At 46.5% G+C, this 21,180-nt stretch overlaps 2 protein-coding genes across 3 annotated transcripts; both read left to right on the forward strand.

The window, feature by feature from the left end:
* The first annotated feature begins 2,298 nt into the window (after nt 1–2,298).
* On the forward strand, nt 2,299–15,370 carry sxph (saxiphilin). Its single transcript, XM_048979945.1, has 17 exons — nt 2,299–2,706; nt 3,972–4,135; nt 4,766–4,865; nt 5,422–5,598; nt 6,646–6,808; nt 6,929–6,993; nt 7,577–7,734; nt 8,048–8,234; nt 8,357–8,505; nt 10,226–10,316; nt 11,209–11,268; nt 11,456–11,638; nt 11,951–12,098; nt 12,958–13,040; nt 13,359–13,543; nt 13,691–13,877; nt 14,415–15,370. Exons 1-17 carry the CDS (start codon nt 2,652–2,654, stop codon nt 14,456–14,458), a joined length of 2,199 nt encoding a protein of 732 aa, XP_048835902.1. The 5' UTR covers nt 2,299–2,651; the 3' UTR covers nt 14,459–15,370.
* Nucleotides 15,371–15,576: 206 nt separating this feature from the next.
* Nucleotides 15,577–21,043, forward strand: sirt4 (sirtuin 4). 2 transcript variants are annotated; one of them, XM_048980017.1, is made up of 4 exons: nt 15,577–16,126; nt 17,526–18,010; nt 19,588–19,882; nt 20,346–21,043. In XM_048980017.1, the coding sequence occupies exons 2-4, from the start codon at nt 17,526–17,528 to the stop codon at nt 20,496–20,498; spliced, it is 933 nt and encodes a 310-aa protein (XP_048835974.1). In that variant the 5' UTR covers nt 15,577–16,126; the 3' UTR covers nt 20,499–21,043. The 2 variants fall into 2 exon arrangements, with proteins under 2 accessions (XP_048835974.1, XP_048835973.1); XM_048980016.1 differs by having other exon boundaries at nt 15,578–16,201.
* Nucleotides 21,044–21,180: the final 137 nt, after the last annotated feature.

Consider the following 21,180-nt stretch of genomic DNA (forward strand, 5'->3'; position numbering starts at 1 on the left):
CTGCCAAATCCTGTAAATGTAAATGTAAATGTGAAGAAGCCCGTCCTAACTCCAGCCCTGGGGCCGACCCCACAGGACTCTTACTCCGTGTGGAGGTACTGGCCCTCGAGTGAGGACGAGGAGGAAGAGCCCTTCCTCTACCCTTACCCGGAGCGGTAGCTTGTTCTCTCGCCGTCCGCCAGAGGGGGAGGAGGAGGAGACCGGCGATTGCTTGTGCGGAGGAGCTCCCTCCGTTACTGCCGGCGGACCCCGCTCCCGTGCAGCCGCCGCCGCCCGCGGACCCCGCTCCCGTGCAGCCGCCGCCGCCTGCGGTTTCAGCGCAGGTGCAGCCGCCACTGCCTGCGGCTCCCACGCCTGCGCAGCCAGGGGTCGGCATGTCTGTGTCCCGCAAGGGGAGGGGGCACAGACGCAGGGCTGGGGTCCTGCCCGCCCTGCCCCCTGGCTCGCCCTGCCTCGCCTGCGCTGGGGTTCGGTTGGCGCCCGCGGGTCCTGGCCCTCCGGGCCGGCTGTCGCCTGCGGGTCTCCCTCCGGTGCCTCGTCGCCCTGCCTCGCTCCCCCCTCCGGTGCCTGGTCGGCCACCTGCGGGCTCCCCGATGGCGGTCCCTCCGTCTCCCTCCAGCTCCCTCGTCCCCTTCCCTGGTGCTCCCTCCTGCTCCCTCCCTGGCCCCTCCGCGGGTCCCTCGCCCTGCCTCCTCGGCCCTCCTTCTCTCCCTGCTCTCCTGCCATGGTCCCTCCTTTGTTTGCTCCTCCTCCCGTCTTTCCTTCTTTCTCCGTTCCTCGTCCCTTTGTTCCTCCCATCCCGGCTCCTCCTCCTGTATTCCCTCCTTTCACTCCTGGCCCGTTTGTTCCCTCTGTGTCCCCTTTCCTGGTCTGTCTGTCCGCGTTCCCCGTCCTATGTCAGGTTCTGTCCCATTTCCTGTCTTTGTGCCTGTTTTGTCTGTCCGTCTTGTTCCCGGTCCCTCCTTAATGGTTTTGGGTTTTGTTTTTCAGGTCCTGGTTCCCCTGTCTCGTCCCGTCCGTCGCCTCCTCCTGGGCGCGCCCGGTGAAGCACGCCTTTGGGGGGGGGGGGGGGTTCTGTGATGCCCGGCCCGTCCGCTCCTCGTGTGTGCCACGCCCCCCTGCTTACCCACGTGTTCTTTGCCGATTGTACCCAGCTGTGTCTAGTTACTTTGATTAGTTCTGTGTATTTAAGTCCTGGTCTCCCCGGTTTCCCTTGTCCGTCATTGATGTCAGTTGATGTACGTGCTCTTGTCCCGTCTTGACCTGCCCGTCCTTATTAAAACCCCGTTTTTCCCCGATTACGGACCCTTGCCTGTTTCCTGCCCACTTCCTGCACGCTCGATCGCCCGCACGTAACGGCGATCGTGACAGGTAGAAGATGAATGGGTTAATCATAGGACCTCAGTGAGGTAGTATACTGACCTGTGCTTCCTTTTCACATGATAGAATTCTACTTCGCTTATTGTCATACAGTATTAGGTTGTTGCGATGTATTCTGTTTCTAGTTACTGAATGGAAGTTGGTCTTTTGGGTCATTTTTCTAATGCTGCTTTTGGTTTCGTAATACTGTCAAAATATTGAGGCATTTATGTATAATTAATCTTTCTGATGGTTAATCATATGAAGGCGAGGTATTTAGGTAGTGGTATCGTATGTATTTTTAAGCAACGTTGCATTTTTTCTAATATTGCAATATAGCTTAGTATGTCAAAGTGAACCTGAGCTAAGACATTATTGGCTCATATTTCTAAGCTCTATTACGAATATTAAAGTAATTCTACAATGGATATGAATAGTCCCTAGGCTTACGTCATTCTTCCTTTTTGGAGACGCCTTATCTATAAAAAATGAACAGTGTTTTGACCACTCAACAGTCGTATTAACTCCTTGATATAGTCCTATGGTTCGCCTATGCATGCTAACAAATCAAAACATGTCCAGCTGTTTTTGTACTCTTCCAGTTCTCAGAATACACGAACCAGAAATTCCCACTAATACATTCATAACTTGTATCACAGCCACTTAAAGAAATCTGGCAGACCAGGTAATGTAAGCTGGAATCCAGTGAGGAAACTTTTCCATGTTGCCGTTTGCTTAACGACAAAACAGTTACCTTTCTAGCATATCGCGATGACAGTTTCATTGTTGCATAAAAGAGGGATGGAAAACATATCTGTTGAAAAAACCTTCGGCAAGTCATGCTGTTATCATTTTGCGGTAAAATCTATTCTGAAAAGAGAGCAGAGCGCTCAGCTGGGAGCGGCGCACTTATTAAAAACAGATCACATACAACAGCGGGGAGTGGATTGTTTTCACTGAATTCTAATTTATTACAAATGACTGCAACAAAAACAATAATGAATTGTCAAGGCGTTGTCGTTTACGGTCATTTATTCAAATGAAAAAGAGAATCAGATGACATGTGCTTTGAGGTGCCAAAAAAGCAGTAATTTTTCCCATATGACCATGATTCCTTTCACCTCTGAAAAAACCTCTCCGTCTCCGCAGACTTTCGATTTAGCTAAATCTGTTAAGATCCACAAAAGCACTCCGATCAGATCCTGGTGCGCATCGCGGTTTCGCTGCCTCCAGCTGCCAGTAACAGGGGGCTTTAATAACTCGGAGCGTTCAGCTTAGCGCCAGATACCACAATGAAGACAGCGCTGCTTATTATAATCATCTGCACATGCTGGAGCAGATGCTGCGGTAAGTTTCTGTTGTTTTTCTTGTGTTTGTTGGGTTTACTGATGCTGTATTGTTAACTCTTGTCGGAAATTATGTTTTGGAATTTTAAAGCTAATTAAACAGGGACACTATATACTTTTCATTGTAAAGTAGACGATTTAATTTACTTGGCTGTGAGATATTTATTGCATAAACACGCGATATGTCTGTTTAATATATATGGAATCGGCTTTGGTGCATTGTTAGAAAATAATGTAATATAACCTAGTTAATCAAAATTCACATTAATGGAAAAGAAGGCCGTAATTATAATATATTGCAGGGGGCAATTCCCCCGAATATTCATATATGCTCACAATATTCCCCCAAATATATATATATATATATATATATATATATATATATATATATATATTTTATATATATATATATGTTATATATATATATATATATATATATATTTTATATATATATATATATATATATATATATATATATTTTATATATATATATATATATTATATATATATATATATATATATATATATATATATATATATATATATATATATGATAATTACGGCCTTGATAAAAAAAAAAATACTGGAAAAGTGAAATTTACTACGCAGTAATCTGTTACTATCCTAAAGGATCTTGTACGTATCATCCATTTCTTCTGGCCAGACAACTTTAGGTTTACTTTTTTTTTACCCATACTTCTCGATGCAAGGGAAATGCCAAAATTCACGCATGGTTATAAAATAAACCTCACGAAAATGATAATTCAATGTTTTCCTGATGTTGCAAAAAATGACTACTTAACTAAGATTAAGTCTCCCTTTTTAATGTAAATATGTGTTTTTATTATCGGTGAATAATTTCCCCAGATGGTATCAAGACTATGACATAACTTACCTTGAAGACTATGAATAATGTGGTAACAAGAAATGAAAAGGCTTTCTTTTACGATAGTGTTCGGATTATGTCTTGTAATATGCTTTAAAATTTAGTAACAACTGCATAGAAATATTATCAGTATTAATTACAGTTAAGGAATACTTGCAGATTGTTTTGTGTCTGTCATTGTGTCTGGTTAAGAAACATGTTCTTAATCTGTCTTGCCTGGTTAAATAAAGGTGAATAAAATAAATAAATAAATAAATGGTTTTGTTTGAGCACACATACGCACATTTTCTGGTGATGTAATGTGTCAGACGTGGTTATGGTTTCCTTGAGCATGTGGGGATGTAACAAATTATGGCACTTTCTTGCATACCTGTGTGTAGGTAAGAAGGTGCGCTGGTGCACAGTGTCAGTGATGGAACAGAGGAAGTGTGCTGAGCTGGCAAAGGCACTGGTAGGGGTGCTGCCCCCTGCTGCCCTGGCAGCCTTCGGCAGGCTGTCGTGCGTTCGCACCTACAGCACTATCGACTGCATTAACAAGCTACAGGTCAGTCTGTACCCTGCCTGGACACCAGACATTGCACCATGTGTGGTTTGTAACTGAACTAACACCTTCTCTAAATCAGGGGTGTCAGACTGCAGTCCTGGGGGGCCGGAGCCCTGCACATTTTTGGGATTCCCCTCATTTAACACACCTGATTCAGCTCCTTGTGCTAATTACCACACAGCTCTTGAGCTGAATCAAGCTACACCAGGCTCCACCCTCCAGGATTTGAGTTTGACACCTCTACTCTAAATGATTTAGGACCAGAGGTGGGTAATGTGGGTCCAGAGAGTAAAAGTCCAGACCAAGATTTTGTTTCAACCAACCAGTTTAGTATGAAGAGTCGCAGTCACAGAATACTCAACTGGTTGGTTGAAACAAAATCTTGGTCTGGACTTTTACTCTCTGGACCTGAGCTACCCACTCCTGTTTAGTAGGGTCATTGCGGTCATACATTTGATCAATGAGCTTTGAGGCAGCTTCCCATGGTGACAGCTGCTGTAGTTACAGGCTAGGAGAACCATGTGATGGTCAGGTGGCCTCAAGTCTGAACATTCAGTTGGAACTGTACAGAGTGGAGTTAACATTTGCGCAATGAGCTCTGCTGCATTACTGCTGTGATTTTACCCTCAGGCTAACCGCGCAGATGCCGTTACCCTGGACGCAGGGGAGGTTTACACTGCCGTGAAGCAGTTTGGCCTCACTGCGGTCGCCAAGGAGATCTACAGTGATGGTATATGCATAAAGATCTACCTTAACGAAGTAAATGTCATACTTTTTGAACTACATCCAGCAGGTGGAGCGGCAGTTAATGGCCCGAACTCACAGCCAGAAATGAGAACTGATAATGTTTGTTTTACCTTTGGTAAATTGTATTGGAGCCCAATGATCAGAGGTCGCCGGTGTAAACTGCGTATCTCACTCATGGGAATTGATAAAGTCACGTCGTCCGGAAATGTAACAACGACAGCTTGAATGCCAGTCAAACAAGAAGACAAAGCAAACAGCCTTCCAGCTGGGGGCTTCTCTGCTGAAGGACACCAGATCCAAAGCAATGCTAACAGAGCTAAGGAATAGCTTAGAGCATGACATCTGTGATCTGCAAAACCGCTAGATTGTATAAACCATGCCTGAGATAGGCGCTGATGTACATCTGTCGATAATAGTGTGTCTTTGCCATTTTAAGGGTGAGATGCAATGCACTGACATGCATGTAACACACCAGATATGCATTATTAGAAGTGATTTTACAGTGTTTATATGCTAATGAACCCCCTTTTCCCTCTCAGGGAGCTGCGTCATGGCCGTGGCCGTGGTCAGGAATGGAGATCTCGATGTGCGCTCACTGAAGGGCCGACGGAGCTGCCACAGTGGGGCCCGATGGACGGCCGGCTGGAGCCTGCCTCTGGGCTTCCTGTTGTCACGTAACTACCTGCCCTGGGCGGAGGAGCAGCCTCTCAGTCAAGGTGGGGCTCCAAGAGTTAGGGAGACAGCAGCAGCACGGGGCCGCTATTGGCTGAGAGGGAAAGCAGCAGGAAGGTGTCGCTTTTGGCTGAGTGGCAGAGCAGCAGGAAGGGGCCGCTATTGGCTGAGGGGGAGAGCGGCAGGAAGGGGCCGCTATTGGCTGAGGGGGAGAGCAGCAGGAAGGGGCCGCTATTGGCTGAGGGGGAGAGCAGCAGGAAGGGGCCGCTATTGGCTGAGGGGGAGAGCAGCAGGAAGGTGCCGCTATTGGCTGAGGGGGAACGCGGCAGGAAGGGGCCACTATTGGCTGAGGGGGAGACCGGCAGAAAAGAAGGGCTAATAATGGCTGAGGAGGGAAGAGGCAGGAAGGGGCCGCTATTGGCTGAGGGGGAGAGCGGCAGGAAGGGGCCGCTATTGGCTGAGGGGGAGAGCGGCAGGAAGGGGCCGCTATTGGCTGAGGGGGAGAGCGGCAGGAAGGGGCCGCTATTGGCTGAGGGGGAGAGCAGCAGGAAGGGGCCGCTATTGGCTGAGGGGGAGAGCAGCAGGAAGGTGCCGCTATTGGCTGAGGGGGAACGCGGCAGGAAGGGGCCACTATTGGCTGAGGGGGAGAGCAGCAGGAAGGGGCCGCTATTGGCTGAGGGGGAGAGCAGCAGGAAGGGGCCACTATTGGCTGAGGGGGAGAGCAGCAGGAAGGGGCCACTATTGGCTGAGGGGGAGAGCAGCAGGAAGGGGCCACTATTGGCTGAGGGGGAGAGCAGCAGGAAGGGGCCGCTATTGGCTGAGGGGGAGAGAGGCAGGAAGGTGCCGCTATTGGCTGAGGGGGAGACCGGCAGAAAGGAAGGGCTAGTAATGGCTGAGGAGGGAAGAGGCAGGAAGGGGGCACTATTGGCTGAGGGGGAGAGCAGCTGCGAAAAGTTCTTATTTATAAACGGCTCATTTGTGCCTGTTAAAGTACCACATCAGCCTTGTTTCCTTCTGATGTGAAATTGTGAGCCTTCCCTATAAATCTCATATTTATCGCCTGAAGTGCCCGCCTTTGACTGTCCTGGCAGCCGTCAGTGAGTTCTTCAATGCCAGCTGCATCCCGGGCTCCGCGACCATGGCGACCAGCCTTTGCACCCTGTGCCAGGGGGAGAAGTCCTATGTGCACCATCGCAACTTCCACTGTGAGACCTCCCACAACGAGCCCTTCTACAGCAGCCAGGGGGCGCTCAGGTGTGAGAATGACCATGTTTATTGTCATGAGTATGTGTACAAATCGGTATATAATGTATTGTGTGGTACGAATTAACCCAACTGTAGCCTGAATGCAGGGGTCTTCCTGCTCCCTCACAGGTGTCTCCAAACTGGAAAAGGGGATGTCGCTTTCGTGGACCACGTAGCCCTCGCCAGCATCCATGGTAGTGCTCTTCATTCATGCTGTAAAGGCTGTTTCAGTTGTCTTCTTACCTATATGTTTGTTTTTAAGGTGCCAGACAGTCCACACTTTTGCTCCTGGGAGCTAAGAAGGTGCAAAAACATGGACTGTCTGTGGGTCCATAAGGACCGGATTGGGAAATACTGTCTTAGAGTCATGATGATGCTGCATTTGCATGCATATTTACAGCAGCTTGCTTTGGAATGGAGTTTGATATGAAAAGTAGGAGAGGAGATGGAGGGCTGCCGGCTGTCCGGTCCTGATTACGCCATTCTGCTTTCACGTGATACTGCTGTCACTGGTGCTTCTGTGACGTCCTTGTCCCCTATTTTTTGGATTTGCTCTTCAGGTACAGGTCCACCTTGAATGATTTAGCAGCAGAGGTGGGTAATGATCCAAAAACCTTGTCATTTGGTCTCGGAACATGCTCATGGGGTCATGGGCTCATGAGGTCATGGGTGATCTGGAACAGGAGACCTATGGACTGGAGCCAGTTAATGAGAGATACCTGGGCTTTACTAGAAAGAGCTGTTTACTCACAAACCATCAATCCCTCTCATTGACAGAGGATGAGAGAGAAGATTACAGACTGTTGTGCACTGATGGATCAAGGGCCCGCCTCGGTGAATTTCAGCACTGCAACCTCGGTCGGGGGCCAGGCAGGGGCGTTGTGACACGCTTTAACTACCGCACAATTGCCCGGAAGTTTCTAAACGCAGTGCAGGTACTGTCTAAGAAATATATCTCTACAGCGGACAGGCTTTGTTAGTCACTCTCATTACCTTCTCAGTTTTGTGCCAGACTCTTGGAATACTCTTCATTATTTATCACATAATGAAGTCACTTAACACAAACCATAGCTTCATATTTTCTTCTGTGATTTACATACATAACTTATGTCAGTAATTCTGGCTAACTTATCTGGAGTTCAGCGATAGCTTTTTCTGTGACTACTTTTTGCATTATTCATCTCCAAAACCACTGCGCCCCCTGTTGGTCTAGTCCATGCCCCCTTTAGTATGTTTCTGATCTGACAGACGGCATTTGGGCGGCAAGGACGGGCCAGGCAACGCTTCCAGATTTTTGAGTCCATCTCCTACGGCTCACGCAACCTGATGTTCCAAGATGCGACCGAGAAGCTGGCCATCCTGACGGACGACAGTGACATCAGCCAGGTGCTTGGACTGGACTACGTGGCCCTCTTAAAGGGACTGGGCCATGAAGGTACCTGCATAGGCCTGCCAGATATATGTGTACCATGGGATGCGCTTCGGTATGAAAATTACCTTTAATGATGCTACATTCCTGTGACCGTGGTGCATCATGTGACCATGCGTGTCACACAGGGAGCTCACTGCAGGACAGCGTGATTCGCTGGTGCTGCATCAGTGCTGCCGAGCAGCTGAAGTGCGAGCGGTGGGCCCTGAGCATCAAGTCGGACCCACTGGTGTGCATCAGGGCATCGTCCATGAGCAATTGCATTGAGAAGATCAAGGTAAGACAGGCATCAGTAGTGATGGCAAACTGAAGCTCCATGAACCATTTGCTGTATTTTTTTGATGCCACTAGAGGGCGCTCTTGGTTTAATTTGGACATACTTTGAGCCCTTTTATGAACAGAGAGCACCATCTAGTGGGGTCAGAAAATGCAGCAAGAAGCCTCAATTATCCATCAGTACGTATCAGCATTTTAAGGTTGGTAATTAAACCTGACTGAGGCAGACTTCCTGTTTAGGTTCAACTACATCGACTACACTAGCAGTCAAAAGGTTTTGTACACACTGAGATTTTCTACATTTGCATGTTACTTAACATTTACTAAAAAAACACTCAGTATTCTTTGCTAACGAATAAATTTACAGTATGTTCACCATTTCAGTACCTTTACTAGCATGAAAATGTCATATCTTTGATTCATCAAAGTAATCTCTTCTCGCAGTTATTACAGCAGAGAATATTTGAGGCATACTTTCTACAAGAGACATTACATACTGCTATTGATATTTCATGGGATGAAGCGGTTAACTAGTGCATTTAAAGTTAAAGGACAGTCTGGAATTTGACTGCCATCACCACACAACCAGTTAGTAGGATGTCAGACATGCACATGTTTTATTTGTCTTATATGTTCTTTATATTTTTGTCTTATTATTTACTTTTCTGCATTCAACTTTCCGATGCTTAACGAGAATAAAAAATCTGTAGTTTATGAAATAAATGGAAAAGTGGCAAAAGCTTTTGACTGGTAAGCACATACCTAAGCCCATGCTCATATACGCCCACACATATATTGAGACAGTTTTTATGTTACAATACTCCTTTGCTTGCTGATAGTAACATGCATATATACACATATACATGTCTATTTATTTATTTATCAATCAATATGACCTACATTACATTTATACTTAATTTTTAGCATATTGTACAGTTCTTGATCGTATTGTATATACAGACGCTCCTCTACTTACGAACTTTCAACTTACGAACTTTCAGACATACGAACGAAGAGGTCCATAAGTCCAAATTATGTTCATTGGGCTCCCATTTCCTGTCTGCAACATTTTTTTTTCTGTGTACCAATTCCGCCCGGTACGACTTCGGTCCGCTACTCCCGCCGCGCAGCAGCGTAGCGTGCGTACTCCCAGCATCCTAGTTCTTTGTACTTGCGTATACCCATAAAATGATGTTAAATATGTCAAGTTACGATCTTATTTATCTGTCAGTATAAGAGCTGCCCGTGGCGGGATCCTGGGCAGAGTCAAGTTTCATGGCGATGAAAGGGAGGAATGACGACTTTATAAGTGAACAAAATAATGTGAACATTAATCCCAGGGGATCTCAATAATTTTTTCCAAAAAATGCTAACTCATCTAAGTTCATTTTGAGGGCTGAAATGGACCAAGTATGACATCACCCTCAGTCTTATAGGACTGGTAATAAGGAGCAGGCGCCCCAGGATGGCTCCCCCCTCCTCCTTCTTACAGCAAAGGTCTTTAAAGGAGCAGTAACATGTCCAGCGCCACCTAGTGTTCAGTATATTCCCCACATGTCCTTAGCCAGTTTTAGGTGTCACGTCACACTTTGGTTTATACAGCTGAAATCTCTGCTCAAGCAGTTCAGGTCAACATCTTACACATCTTGGACTTTAAAGTAGAATTTGTGACACATCCATTCCAGCTCACAGCAGCCTGATCAGAGCGTCTGTCTCCACAGAGAGATGAAGTTGATGCTGTTTCACTGGACGCCACCCATGCCTTCATCGCTGGGAAATGCGGTCTGGTACCGGTGGCCACAGAATACTACGGTAAACCTGGAGTGTGTGACAGGAGACCTTCCTAAGGCCTGGTGAATTCTGGGTCTTTACAGCATTGAGGATTTTGATGATGGCAGTGAAGCTGGTATGTTGGGCTGCACGATATATCACGATATCATATCACGATATCATGTCACGATATCATATCACGATATCATATCACGATATCATGTCACGATATCATGTCACGATATCATATCACGATAAAATCACAATTATATGGCGCATGTGAAACAGTCTCTGGGGCTTTAAATGAAGGCTGTAAACATTTGTCCAGACGCTGGCTTTTTGTTACTATACAGACATTTTCATAAGCCCACTATTTGATAAGCAGATTAGTAGTGTGCCAAAAATATTAATGAGATGTATATTGTGATGTCCAAAAGTTGGTAATCTGCATAAATTATGTTATGTGCATATTGTTATGTTAAATAAATGTGTCGGACTTTAAACTGTGTGTTTATGGGTGTAAGTAAATGTCCGTATAGTACTGAAAAACAAATGTTTACGTCTGTCATCTGAAGCCCTGTGGCCTGTACTACGGATTTAAGGAACCATAGTTTAAATGTACTTTACATTGGTTCACTTACATTTTGCCCAGACTACCTTAAATCTGGCAAGTTACCCCAATAAGCCAGTAACCCCGCTTCGTAGTACAGGCCACTGGTGATTATTGCACATGCGCTGGATGATCCGAATGTGGTATCACTAATGATCACTAATGATCCTAATGGGATGTTAGTCCTTCATGCAGTCAGTAGGCTTTGGGCCGGGAGATCTTCATCAACAAGAAGACCTCAGTTCATTAGATAATGGCCTGGATGGTGCCCTGTTTAAGGGACTTTTTGGCTTTTAGGTGATTTTTCATTTGTCTGCCTTTAAGGGGAGCAGTGCGTGCCATCAGAGGATAAGAAAAAAGGAACCGCATACTTCGAGAGTGATGGTGAGATGAAGTTCTGACAAAGGGCGTGCGTACTGTCAGTGATTTGTTTATACACACTGACCAATGGGAGATGTGGCCATCCCAGGAATGCTGTAATATTTTGCAGATGACAGTGCATGTATGCAGGCCATGTGCACAGCGCACTGAGATCATGTGACCTGCGTCACACCCGCGTTTGTCACTCCAGTGCTGCCAGCTGTGTTCTCGGTGGCACTGGTTCGGCGCTCCACCAGGGGCGTGTCGCTCGGCAACCTGCTGAGGCGACGCTCCTGCCACGGTCACATGTACAGCCCTGCTGGCTGGTTGCTGCCTGTCCGGCACATCGCCGGCGATCAAGAGAACAGCAGCGCCCCCTGTGACCCCAGTACAGGTACGGCAGGCACATGGGCGGGGCGTCAGCAGCTCCAAGTAAACGTGCTCATGAGCACATCGGAAAATGTATAATTACGAAGAAACGTGCACAGATTCACACATCGTCTGTCAGAACGTTTTCTAAGGGTGACCTAGAATTTAGCTAGAAAACAAGGTCCAGATGAATTCTCTCCCAAATTAAACTCTCATGTTCTCTGTAACTCGACAAGAACCGATTCCACTTCCAGTTTCATAGCACACGGGGTGCAGCACACTGTGGCCGTCTTCCTGTCCCTGAATGACTCATCAGCGCCCCCTTGCTCTCTGACAGTGTACAGCAAAGTCTTCTGGAAAGGATGCCTACCCGGTTCCCAGGGGGCGCTCTGCAAAGTATGTGTGGGGGGCAAGGAGGAGCCTGGGACCAAGCGGTGTACCGACAACCACAACGAACGTTACTACGGCAACATGGGCGCCTTGAGGTAAGCGGCAAAGAAATGACTTCATTTTGTTATGCAGATGGATGTATGAGTCATATTTAGGCTCCATCAAGTATCAAATGGGTCTTTATTGTAATACAGTCAATACGCAAATACCATCTGTTTTACAGTCCACAGCATACAGTGGCACGAAATAACATTCTACAGGACTGTGGTGCAGTATATATACATAGTACAGAGACGGTAAACAAGACAAGTGCAACACATGAGGGAGAAGGGAAAGGGAGAATAATAGCTATTAAATAAAAATAGAGAATGCACATGCACTGACACACGGGGAGCTAGGGGTACCCACACAATATAACAGATACGGTGGCAATATAACATATATGGTTCAAATTATGATTTAAAAAAGTAAATGAATAAATGGATAAATACAATAGGCGTAGGAAAAGTTGCAGTGTTGGGTAATGTCCACTGGATGAAGTAGCTAGTGCTGGTGGTAAGCTAGCTTCATAATGGGGCCGGTAAGAAGTTCATAGTTCTAACAGCTTTGGGGGAGAAGATGGAGGAGAACCTGCCAAAGGACGCACTGAATGTAGTATTACATCATCGCAAATTCTTCCAGGGCAGATTATTTATATAGCTGGATACTCACTCAGCCACTCATGTCAACTGTATTCAGATGGGGTTCCTCGTTCGTGGCTTTGGACCCGTCTGGCCACAGTTCAGTGCTTGTTTGATCAGCCTAAACTCATGTCCAATCAGATTCCATTCTGCATTGGCCTGCAAGTAATCTGAATTCTGTGTAGAACTCAGGGCGCAATGTAAGGTTTTATGGTCCTGAAAGATATTCGAGGTATTTGGAGAGGGAGAGTCTGATCTGGGTTCTCACATTTAGGTGTTTGGTCGGAGACCCTAGTGGGAGAAGCTATGGTGATGTAGCCTTTCTGGAGCAGCACAACCTGGAGGACAACATTCAGAGTGAGTGTCACCACCCACAAACCCAACCCCACAGCAAATGCCCTATAACACGACACCAGAGTAACACTTTCACCCCCTGTCCACCTTCTGAGCTGCTCTGTAATAGGCCTACAGCAGACAGACTGTCCAGCAAGAGTAGGACGATCCACCGTGCTACACCAGCAACCTTCTGGCTGTATCACTTATTACTAGTGATGAGAAAAACAACACTTCATGAACCAATTGCGGTATTTTTTAACCCCACCAGATGGTGCTGTCTGTTCAAAAAAAGCACGCCATTTTGGCCATCATACTTATTGCCCTAACTCTGTCCTGCAGGCCTGAACTCGAGTGGCTGGGCGGAGGGGTGGCAGCCCACCGACTTCGAGCTGCTATGCACTGACGGACGGCGGGCCCCCATTTCGGAGTGGGAGAGCTGTCACCTGGGGGCCGTTCCCCCCAACATCATAATGACTCGCCCTGTGCTTACCAGCCGTGTGTATGACTTCCTCATGAAGTCACAGGTCAGAGGTCATGAGGCGGGCCACTCAGATACCAAATAGACGTATAACGGTCAGAAATTGTGATGGAAAAAAATTACGTTTCTTGAGCCATTTGCTGTATCTTTTGACCGGACTCTAGCTACACTTATCCTGCCTGATTGCCAACAGGAGACGCTGGCATCCCATCGCGACCTAGAGTTCCAGCTATTCGAATCGCAGTCATACGGCGAGAGTGACCTCCTGTTTAAGGACGCCACACGCTGCCTGGCCCACAGCACCCACCTGGACTATCGTGCCATTTTGGGGGAGGACTTCTACCGGGCTGCAGAGGCTGTGTTTAACTGCACACACTCAGGTGGGTTATTTATAATCCAGCTGTCAGACAGCCATACTTACATCTGTTAACAGTTAAAATATAGCCAAAGGTGGTATTTATTAGTGAAAGAATGAGGGACTGATCTTAAATAAAGATCCTTGACCATGTTATGGTTAAGACTAAGTCCTAACATGTAAAACATTATAAACCAGCTGTTGTTAGGATAACTCAGTAGATCGGTCCCACAGTACTTATTTTTCATTTGTGCAGGGTTGTTGTGCCTTAATTAGCTAGAGGAGATGAGGCTTCACAGTTAGTGACTGACAAGATTACTGTACACTGTCACTCACTTCCTCTCACTTCCTCTCCTCTTCTGTTTGCTTTTTGGTGGAAGCGGGTGTCGGCGCATCGCTCACAATGTTTACAAATTAAACTCGTAGCTGCAGCACCACCCATGCATATTGGTAGAAGGTTATGTGATCTACTGACCACGTTATATAGTCAAAACGCAAAAGAATGGGGAAATGTTACGCAAATAAACTAACATGCAAATGCTGTCTGTTTTGCCTCCTTCAGACATCTTGAATTTCTGCAAGCAGGATGTGTGCAGCATTTTCTGAGCTGACGCAGCTCCTCGCCACGAGATCCGCTTCATTAAGCCAGCACCTCGGCGTCCTCCTGCCTCCATTCTTTTATTAACCTTCTCCTCCACTGATTTTCTTAGACATGCTTGAAATTCAGGGGAGGTTTAATGGACAGGTTCCATTCGCTTGTGGAGTTCAGGGGTGTCTCACGAATGATTCCCCGTACTAAAAAGCGCTAAAAACCAATGAAGGCAGATGTTGATGACATCATTAAGATAGTTTTGGCCTTTCAAAAAAGAAAGTGAATAACTGAGCATGCCCTCGGAACCCAACTATGCCTGAAAATGTCAATATTTAAGAAACTTATTCAAAAAGTATAGGGTTCCAGTTAAGGGCCAGCCACATCTTCTTTGAAGTCGTAACACACCCTGCACAGCTGGAATTCTGCAGATGAGTGTGGCACTCACCAGACATGCATTCCTGGGCCATAATGATTCAACCACAGTGGAAATCTGCCAGGTGGAGATATTTATCTTAGCAAAGGGGTAGGACATTTTTACTGCTGCTGTACAGGGTCCAAAAACAATCTGTCAAACTTCCCAGCTTAAGAAACCCACTGTGTCAGCTGGGTAGATTCCAGATAGCCTCTTTATCAAAGTAGCTTTACTGACTCTTTAAAATACACTGTTCTGGATGACACAGATACCTGAGGTATATATAAATTATAAGAATTATTAAGAATTAAAAAATTAATTCTCTCTCCATTGCTCATGAATGTCATATTAATGGACATAAGTTATATATTGTATTAAGAAAATAAAATTAATTGTGTGTACAACCTACAGTTAATTCTTAACATATTCATATTAACATCAAGTGTTTCAGTATTTACACTGTTCAGTAGCATAATTTTGGAATTTAAATAATAAAATATTTTACTGGTGAAAATGTTATGAAATTCCCCGATTTATGTTTCGATCAGTTTCCTCCGGGTACTCCGGTTTCCCCTCCACAGTCCAAAAACATGCTGAGGCTAATTGGAGTTGCTAAATTACCCGTAGGTGTGCATGTGTGAGTGAATGGTGTGTGAGTGTGCCCTGCAATGGGCTGGCCTCCCATCCTGGGTTGTTCCCTGCCTTGTGCTCATTGCTTCCGGGATAGGCTCCGGACCCCCCGCGACCCAAAAGGATAAGCGGTTTGGAAAATGGATGGATGGATGTTTCGATCACATTTTCTATCGCCCTTTGAAACGTTCTCACCTAAGTAGTTAAAACCTGGTGGATTTAGAACCCCAGAGAACTTAATATTATGTCAAACTACATGACACTTTATATGTTTCAAGAAGTATGTTATATTTCATATGTTACAATGTTATATTTTAATAATTGCTGATGTGGCTTTCATTGTTACATTTGTCAAAAAGAATGTGTCCACGTTATTAACTCAGTAAAATATCCATTGTAATCATAAATCAAGACAAAAAGATATAAGCTACATTTTTGTTCTCTACGCCTTTTGAAAGCAAATTATAGCTGCAAATAGAGTGTTCGAGACAACATACCACAGCCCGTGTTCACACAGACCAGCACCACTAGCCCGTGAGACTAAGGAAGGCCGAAACTACACACCCCACAATGCAATGCGATCGTTTCCACGCAGGCACCTTTTCCGTGTTTTGATCGTCCAAATGTGTCGTTTATTCCTGTGAGTGATTGTTGGTGTCAGTTCTTCATTGATGGTTTATCGAGGTTAATTGCGCGGCAGTAATTTGCGGTCGCGGTAAGTGTTAAGACATCTGCGTGCCACTTGTTCTGAGCTTCTGTTTTAAGTACCCTACTTTATGTGAAACAACTGCTATACTATAACCTTGAGTTAGGTATCTGTTCGGACTACTGCCGAAATTATATGACATGGACGGCATACCAGTCCATCACGGGGCACAGTCATGTACTACTGGCAATACAAAAACGCCGATTATCTTAAATGCATGACTTTGGATTGCGGGAGGAAACCCGACACGGGGAGAACACGCATACTCCGCGCACAGAGAACGGAGGTGGGATTTAAACCTACAGCCATGTGAGGCTGTCGGGCCATCTCGACATGCTGTAATGTTGGCTTTAAAATATTTCTAACGTTTTATAGGCCACCTTAAATATGCCTAGCAGAAGGTATAGCTATATAATTAACTTATAACTATATAAACTTCAAAGTAATATGACAAACAACTTTAGGAGACACCGTAACCTGTCAGTCTTAATTTGAATTCTGCTTATTAAATGAATTATTATTTGTTAAAAGCTCATTCTTAACGTTGGAGTATAAAGTGGATGAAATTCCTTTTTTTAAAAAGTCTGGTTTAATAATGAATTGTTATAGCTTCTTTAAATGCCTTTACCTTATGTTCTTGTAATTACTGCACACCTGCCGTATTGATCCTAAGTAAGTAGCATGGCGGATTCTTTTGATGTATAAAGTGTTCATGTTATACCGTTTTCAGTTATTGTTCTGGCTTCATACTGGACTGTGCTGCGCGATGCACATCTAAGGACTGCTGTGGCTGTGATATTTTGGTCTTTGTGCTGTTTGCTGGTTGAGTGGATGGTACTGTGCCCTCACACCTCCACAGCCGGGGTGTTGACTCCTGCCTGTGCTCTGTGGAGTTAGCGTGTTCTCGCCATGTTGTATGAGATTCCCCCTGCATTCCTGCATGTAAGCGTTTCCGGGACAGGCTACTCAGGACCCATTTCAATAGGCTGGACTTTTATGTTTTCTGATTTATGAAAATGGGCAAAAGAAACAAGACGTGAAGATTTGCAAATGGATTTCTGCCATTTACATTTTATTGATTTAGCAGATGCTTTCAGCCGAAGCACCATACACTGTGTTTCAGCAGAGTCAGCCAGTTGGGGGTTAGGGGTCTTGCTCAGGGACCCACCAATGAAATCACTCTTTAAAACTATGGGATTTGAACTGGCAACTTTCAGACTCATTCCAGGAAGCATAGTGGTCAAAGCTTTGCCCGTGTACCTGGCACACGGCTCTCCCTGCTTGCAGATGACTCTTGCTCTTGCCCTGTGGTTTTCTCTGTGCCCGTCTGCAGATGCGCCCGCCACGTAGGCTGGCGCTGAGGACCCTGGGCCTCCGAAGATCCCACTCCTGCCCCAACGCCTCCACCCTGGACTTCGTTCCGGCCAGTTCCCCCATCAGCTCAGTGGCCCTGGAGCGAATGCAGGACTTCATTTCCCGGTCAAAGAGGCTGTTTGTGATCACGGGTGCGGGGCTGTCCACCGAATCCGGCATCCCGGACTACCGCTCAGAAGGGGTGGGGCTGTACGCCCGCACGGACCGCCGACCCATCCAGCACGCAGAGTTTGTGCGAAGCGCTAGTGCCCGTCAGCGCTACTGGGCACGCAACTACGTGGGCTGGCCTCAGTTCTCGTCCCGGCTACCTAATGCTGCACACCTGGCCTTGAGTGGCTGGGAGGCACGGGGGAAACTGCACTGGCTTGTCACACAGAACGTGGACGCCCTGCACTCCAAAGCCGGCCAACGGAGGCTCACCGAGCTGCACGGCTGCGCACACAGGCAAGTGTCCCGGGTGGTTACTGGGTCAAATCCCGACCGTGCCAGAATAGCCACATCTTCATTAGGAAGACCCTAAACCTCACAAAATGGTCCAGGGGTGCCAAATTAATACCCTGACTCAAACCCAACATTACTTTCATCTGATTATATGTGTGTTCATGTCTCAAAGGAGAGTCAAACGGGATATGCCAGTGTTTCCCAAACCGGTCCTCAGGGACCCAGAGCCGGTCCAGGTTTTTGCTCCCTCCAAGCTCTCTCTGACAGACGGTCCACATTTGGATCATGTACCATCTGTGGGTCCCCAAGGACCAGGTTGGGAAACATTGGGATATACGTACGAACATTTCAGTAAACTTGTCCTTCTGCAAATGACACACAAAAGCTTAATTTCATTTTCCATTTAGTGCTATCTGATTAGTTCTGAGAGGGGACCAGATTATGATAATTATGCCAACTGAGGGACTTCAAAACATTGAGAGAGCAAGAAAGCTTGTAGGGTCGAGCGTGTTTTGGCTGATTAGGCCTGTTATATCTGGGAGGGGTATTAGTCTATCCCCGGCAGCATGGGGCACTAGGCAAGGGTACACTTAATTTCTCACAGCAATTTCACATACAGGCCAACTCTGTGGGCAGATTAGAGACACCAAGTAGTCTGACTGTTTGTCTGCACACTGGCAGGAAACCAGGCTTCGGTTTAGCAGGTGGGGATGTGACTTGCGGCTTATCTGACCGCGACCTCCGTTTTCACCTTGCTTTTAACAAGCTGGCCCATTCATTCTTCATTCAGTAATCTTAGCATGCCTGGGGAGGGCGGATGGGGGGGTGATGGGAAGCCAGTCGGCCTTGGACCTCCAGAGGTTTTTTTCCTCCCTGCGTAGGAGTTTTTGGTTCCTCTCATTTGCTGACTTTCTGTCTTTCTCTCTCTCCCCCAGTTTTTTGTATTGTTCTACATATGTACAGGCCAAAAGTTTGGACACACCTTCTCATTCAATGTGTTGCCTTTATTTTCACGACCATTGGTAGATTCTCACTGAAGGCATCAAAACTATGAATGAACACATGTGGAGTTATGTACTTAACAAAAAAAGGTGACATAACTGAAAACGTGTTTTATATTCTAGTTTCTTCAAAATAGCCGCCCTTTGCTCTGATTACTGCTTTGCACACTCTTGGCATTCTCTCGATGAGCTTCAAGAGGTAGTCACCTGAAATGGTTTTCCAACAGTCTTGAAGAAGTTCCCAGAGGTGTTTAGCAAGTGTGCAAAGCAGTAATCAGAGCAAAGGGCGGCTATTTTGAAGAAACTAGAATATAAAACACATTTTCAGTTATGTCACCTTTTTTTGTTAAGTACATAACTCCATATATGTTCATTCATAGTTTTGATGCCTTCAGTGAGAATCTACCAATGTAAATGGTCATGAAAATAAAGACAACACGTTGAATGAGAAGGTGTGTCCAAACGTTTGACCTGTACTGTATATGATGTTGCATTATACCCATGTGAAGCACCTTGGGATGACTCTTGTGAAAGGCGCTATACAAGAATGAATTGAATTTGTGTCCTCTTGCCCCCCAGGGTGGTATGTTTAGGCTGTGGCGCACTCTCTTCCCGGCAGGCCCTGCAGACCCGCTTGGGGGCTTTAAACCCGGGATGGGCGGCGGAGGCGGGGGGCGTGGCTCCGGACGGGGACGTCTTCCTGACCGACGAGCAGGTGCAGCACTTCCGTGTGCCGTCGTGCGAGGCCTGCGGCGATACGCTGAAGCCTGACGTCACCTTCTTTGGGGACACGGTTCACCGAGACACGGTGGGCTTCGTCCACGAGAGGCTCGCAGAATCGGACGGGGTGCTGGTGGCCGGATCATCACTGCAGGTGAGCGGTCACCTTCTGACTTGCCAAGCGTGATATCTCACATGTAACCATTGGTTTGAGATCATCTGTGTCAGTAGCAAGTAGCATGAGTAGCCAACACATGTGCTTCTCATTCATTCTCATTCACCCCATTTTTGGATAAATCCACATCCTATACAACACATCACAAATCGTGCACAAAACACATGGGCCTGTTGACCAATAAAACCTTTAACTCAGTGTTTCTCAACCCAATCCTCAGGGACCCCCAGGCAGTCCACATTTTTGCTCCCAGTTCCCAACATGCCTCTGCAGGGTATGCAGTGTTCTTTATTGGCTGGAACCTGGGAGGGAGCAAAAATGTGGACTATTTGTGGGACCCAGAGGACTAGGTTGGGAAATGCCACCTTAATTGATCCATCAAAATTAACCAGGCCTCTGAGCTCAGCTCATGCATCTCACAGCTCCTTAAAACCATGCACAGGTCTACTCCGGATACCGCTTCCTGCTGGCCGCCAGAGAGAGGGAAATCCCAGTGGCCATCCTGAACATTGGCGCCACCAGGGCGGATCACCTGTCTGCACTGCGCGTGAATGCCCGCTGTGGGGAGGTCCTGCCCGCCATCCTGCCGCTCTGACAGCAGGGGGCAATGTTGCTAACCCTCTAGTGCAGCGTTTCTTAATCCCTGTGGACCCACAGGCAGTCCACTGGGAGCTGGGCAGGAGCAAAAATGTGGACTGTCTGGTAGGGTGCTTGGCGAGAACAATAACATGGACTGAATGTGGGTCCCCAAGAACTGGATTTGGAAAAACGACTCTAGTGGAACTGAGGCCGGTGGAAACAGAAACCACTGTTACAGTTAACTAACTGACACGGTGCCTGGTGCCAGTGGGCAAGAGATGGGACAGTCATGCTGAGGTGATGAATGACTGTTTTCGGGATAAAGACTGACAGGGGAATGAGGGTAACGGTCCTCAAGCCGGCAGGCTCCCGACTCGCCAGCGCTTCACATGCACCCTGTCGCACACGTGTCCCCTGGGGGCCTCTGTGTTTACTGTAGCTGGTCTGATTATTAGTTATCTAGTAATATTTATGCTAAGCACTTTATTCCTGAATGCAAGGCTCATCAGGCTGCAGTGATCAGAAATACTGCATGATTAAACACAATCAGATGTAGTCAAAGTCAAAGTAAACTTTATTGTCATCTCTGCTATATACTGTACAGGTACATACAGAGAGAAGATGACGTGGCTCCAGTTTTTTTCCAGTGCAGACGAGAGAACTGTACTGTATGAAAATAGGAATTGAGTGGTTAAAAA

This window comes from Brienomyrus brachyistius, chromosome 2 (assembly GCF_023856365.1).
Source record: "Brienomyrus brachyistius isolate T26 chromosome 2, BBRACH_0.4, whole genome shotgun sequence".
Classification (NCBI taxonomy): Eukaryota; Metazoa; Chordata; class Actinopteri; order Osteoglossiformes; family Mormyridae; genus Brienomyrus; species Brienomyrus brachyistius.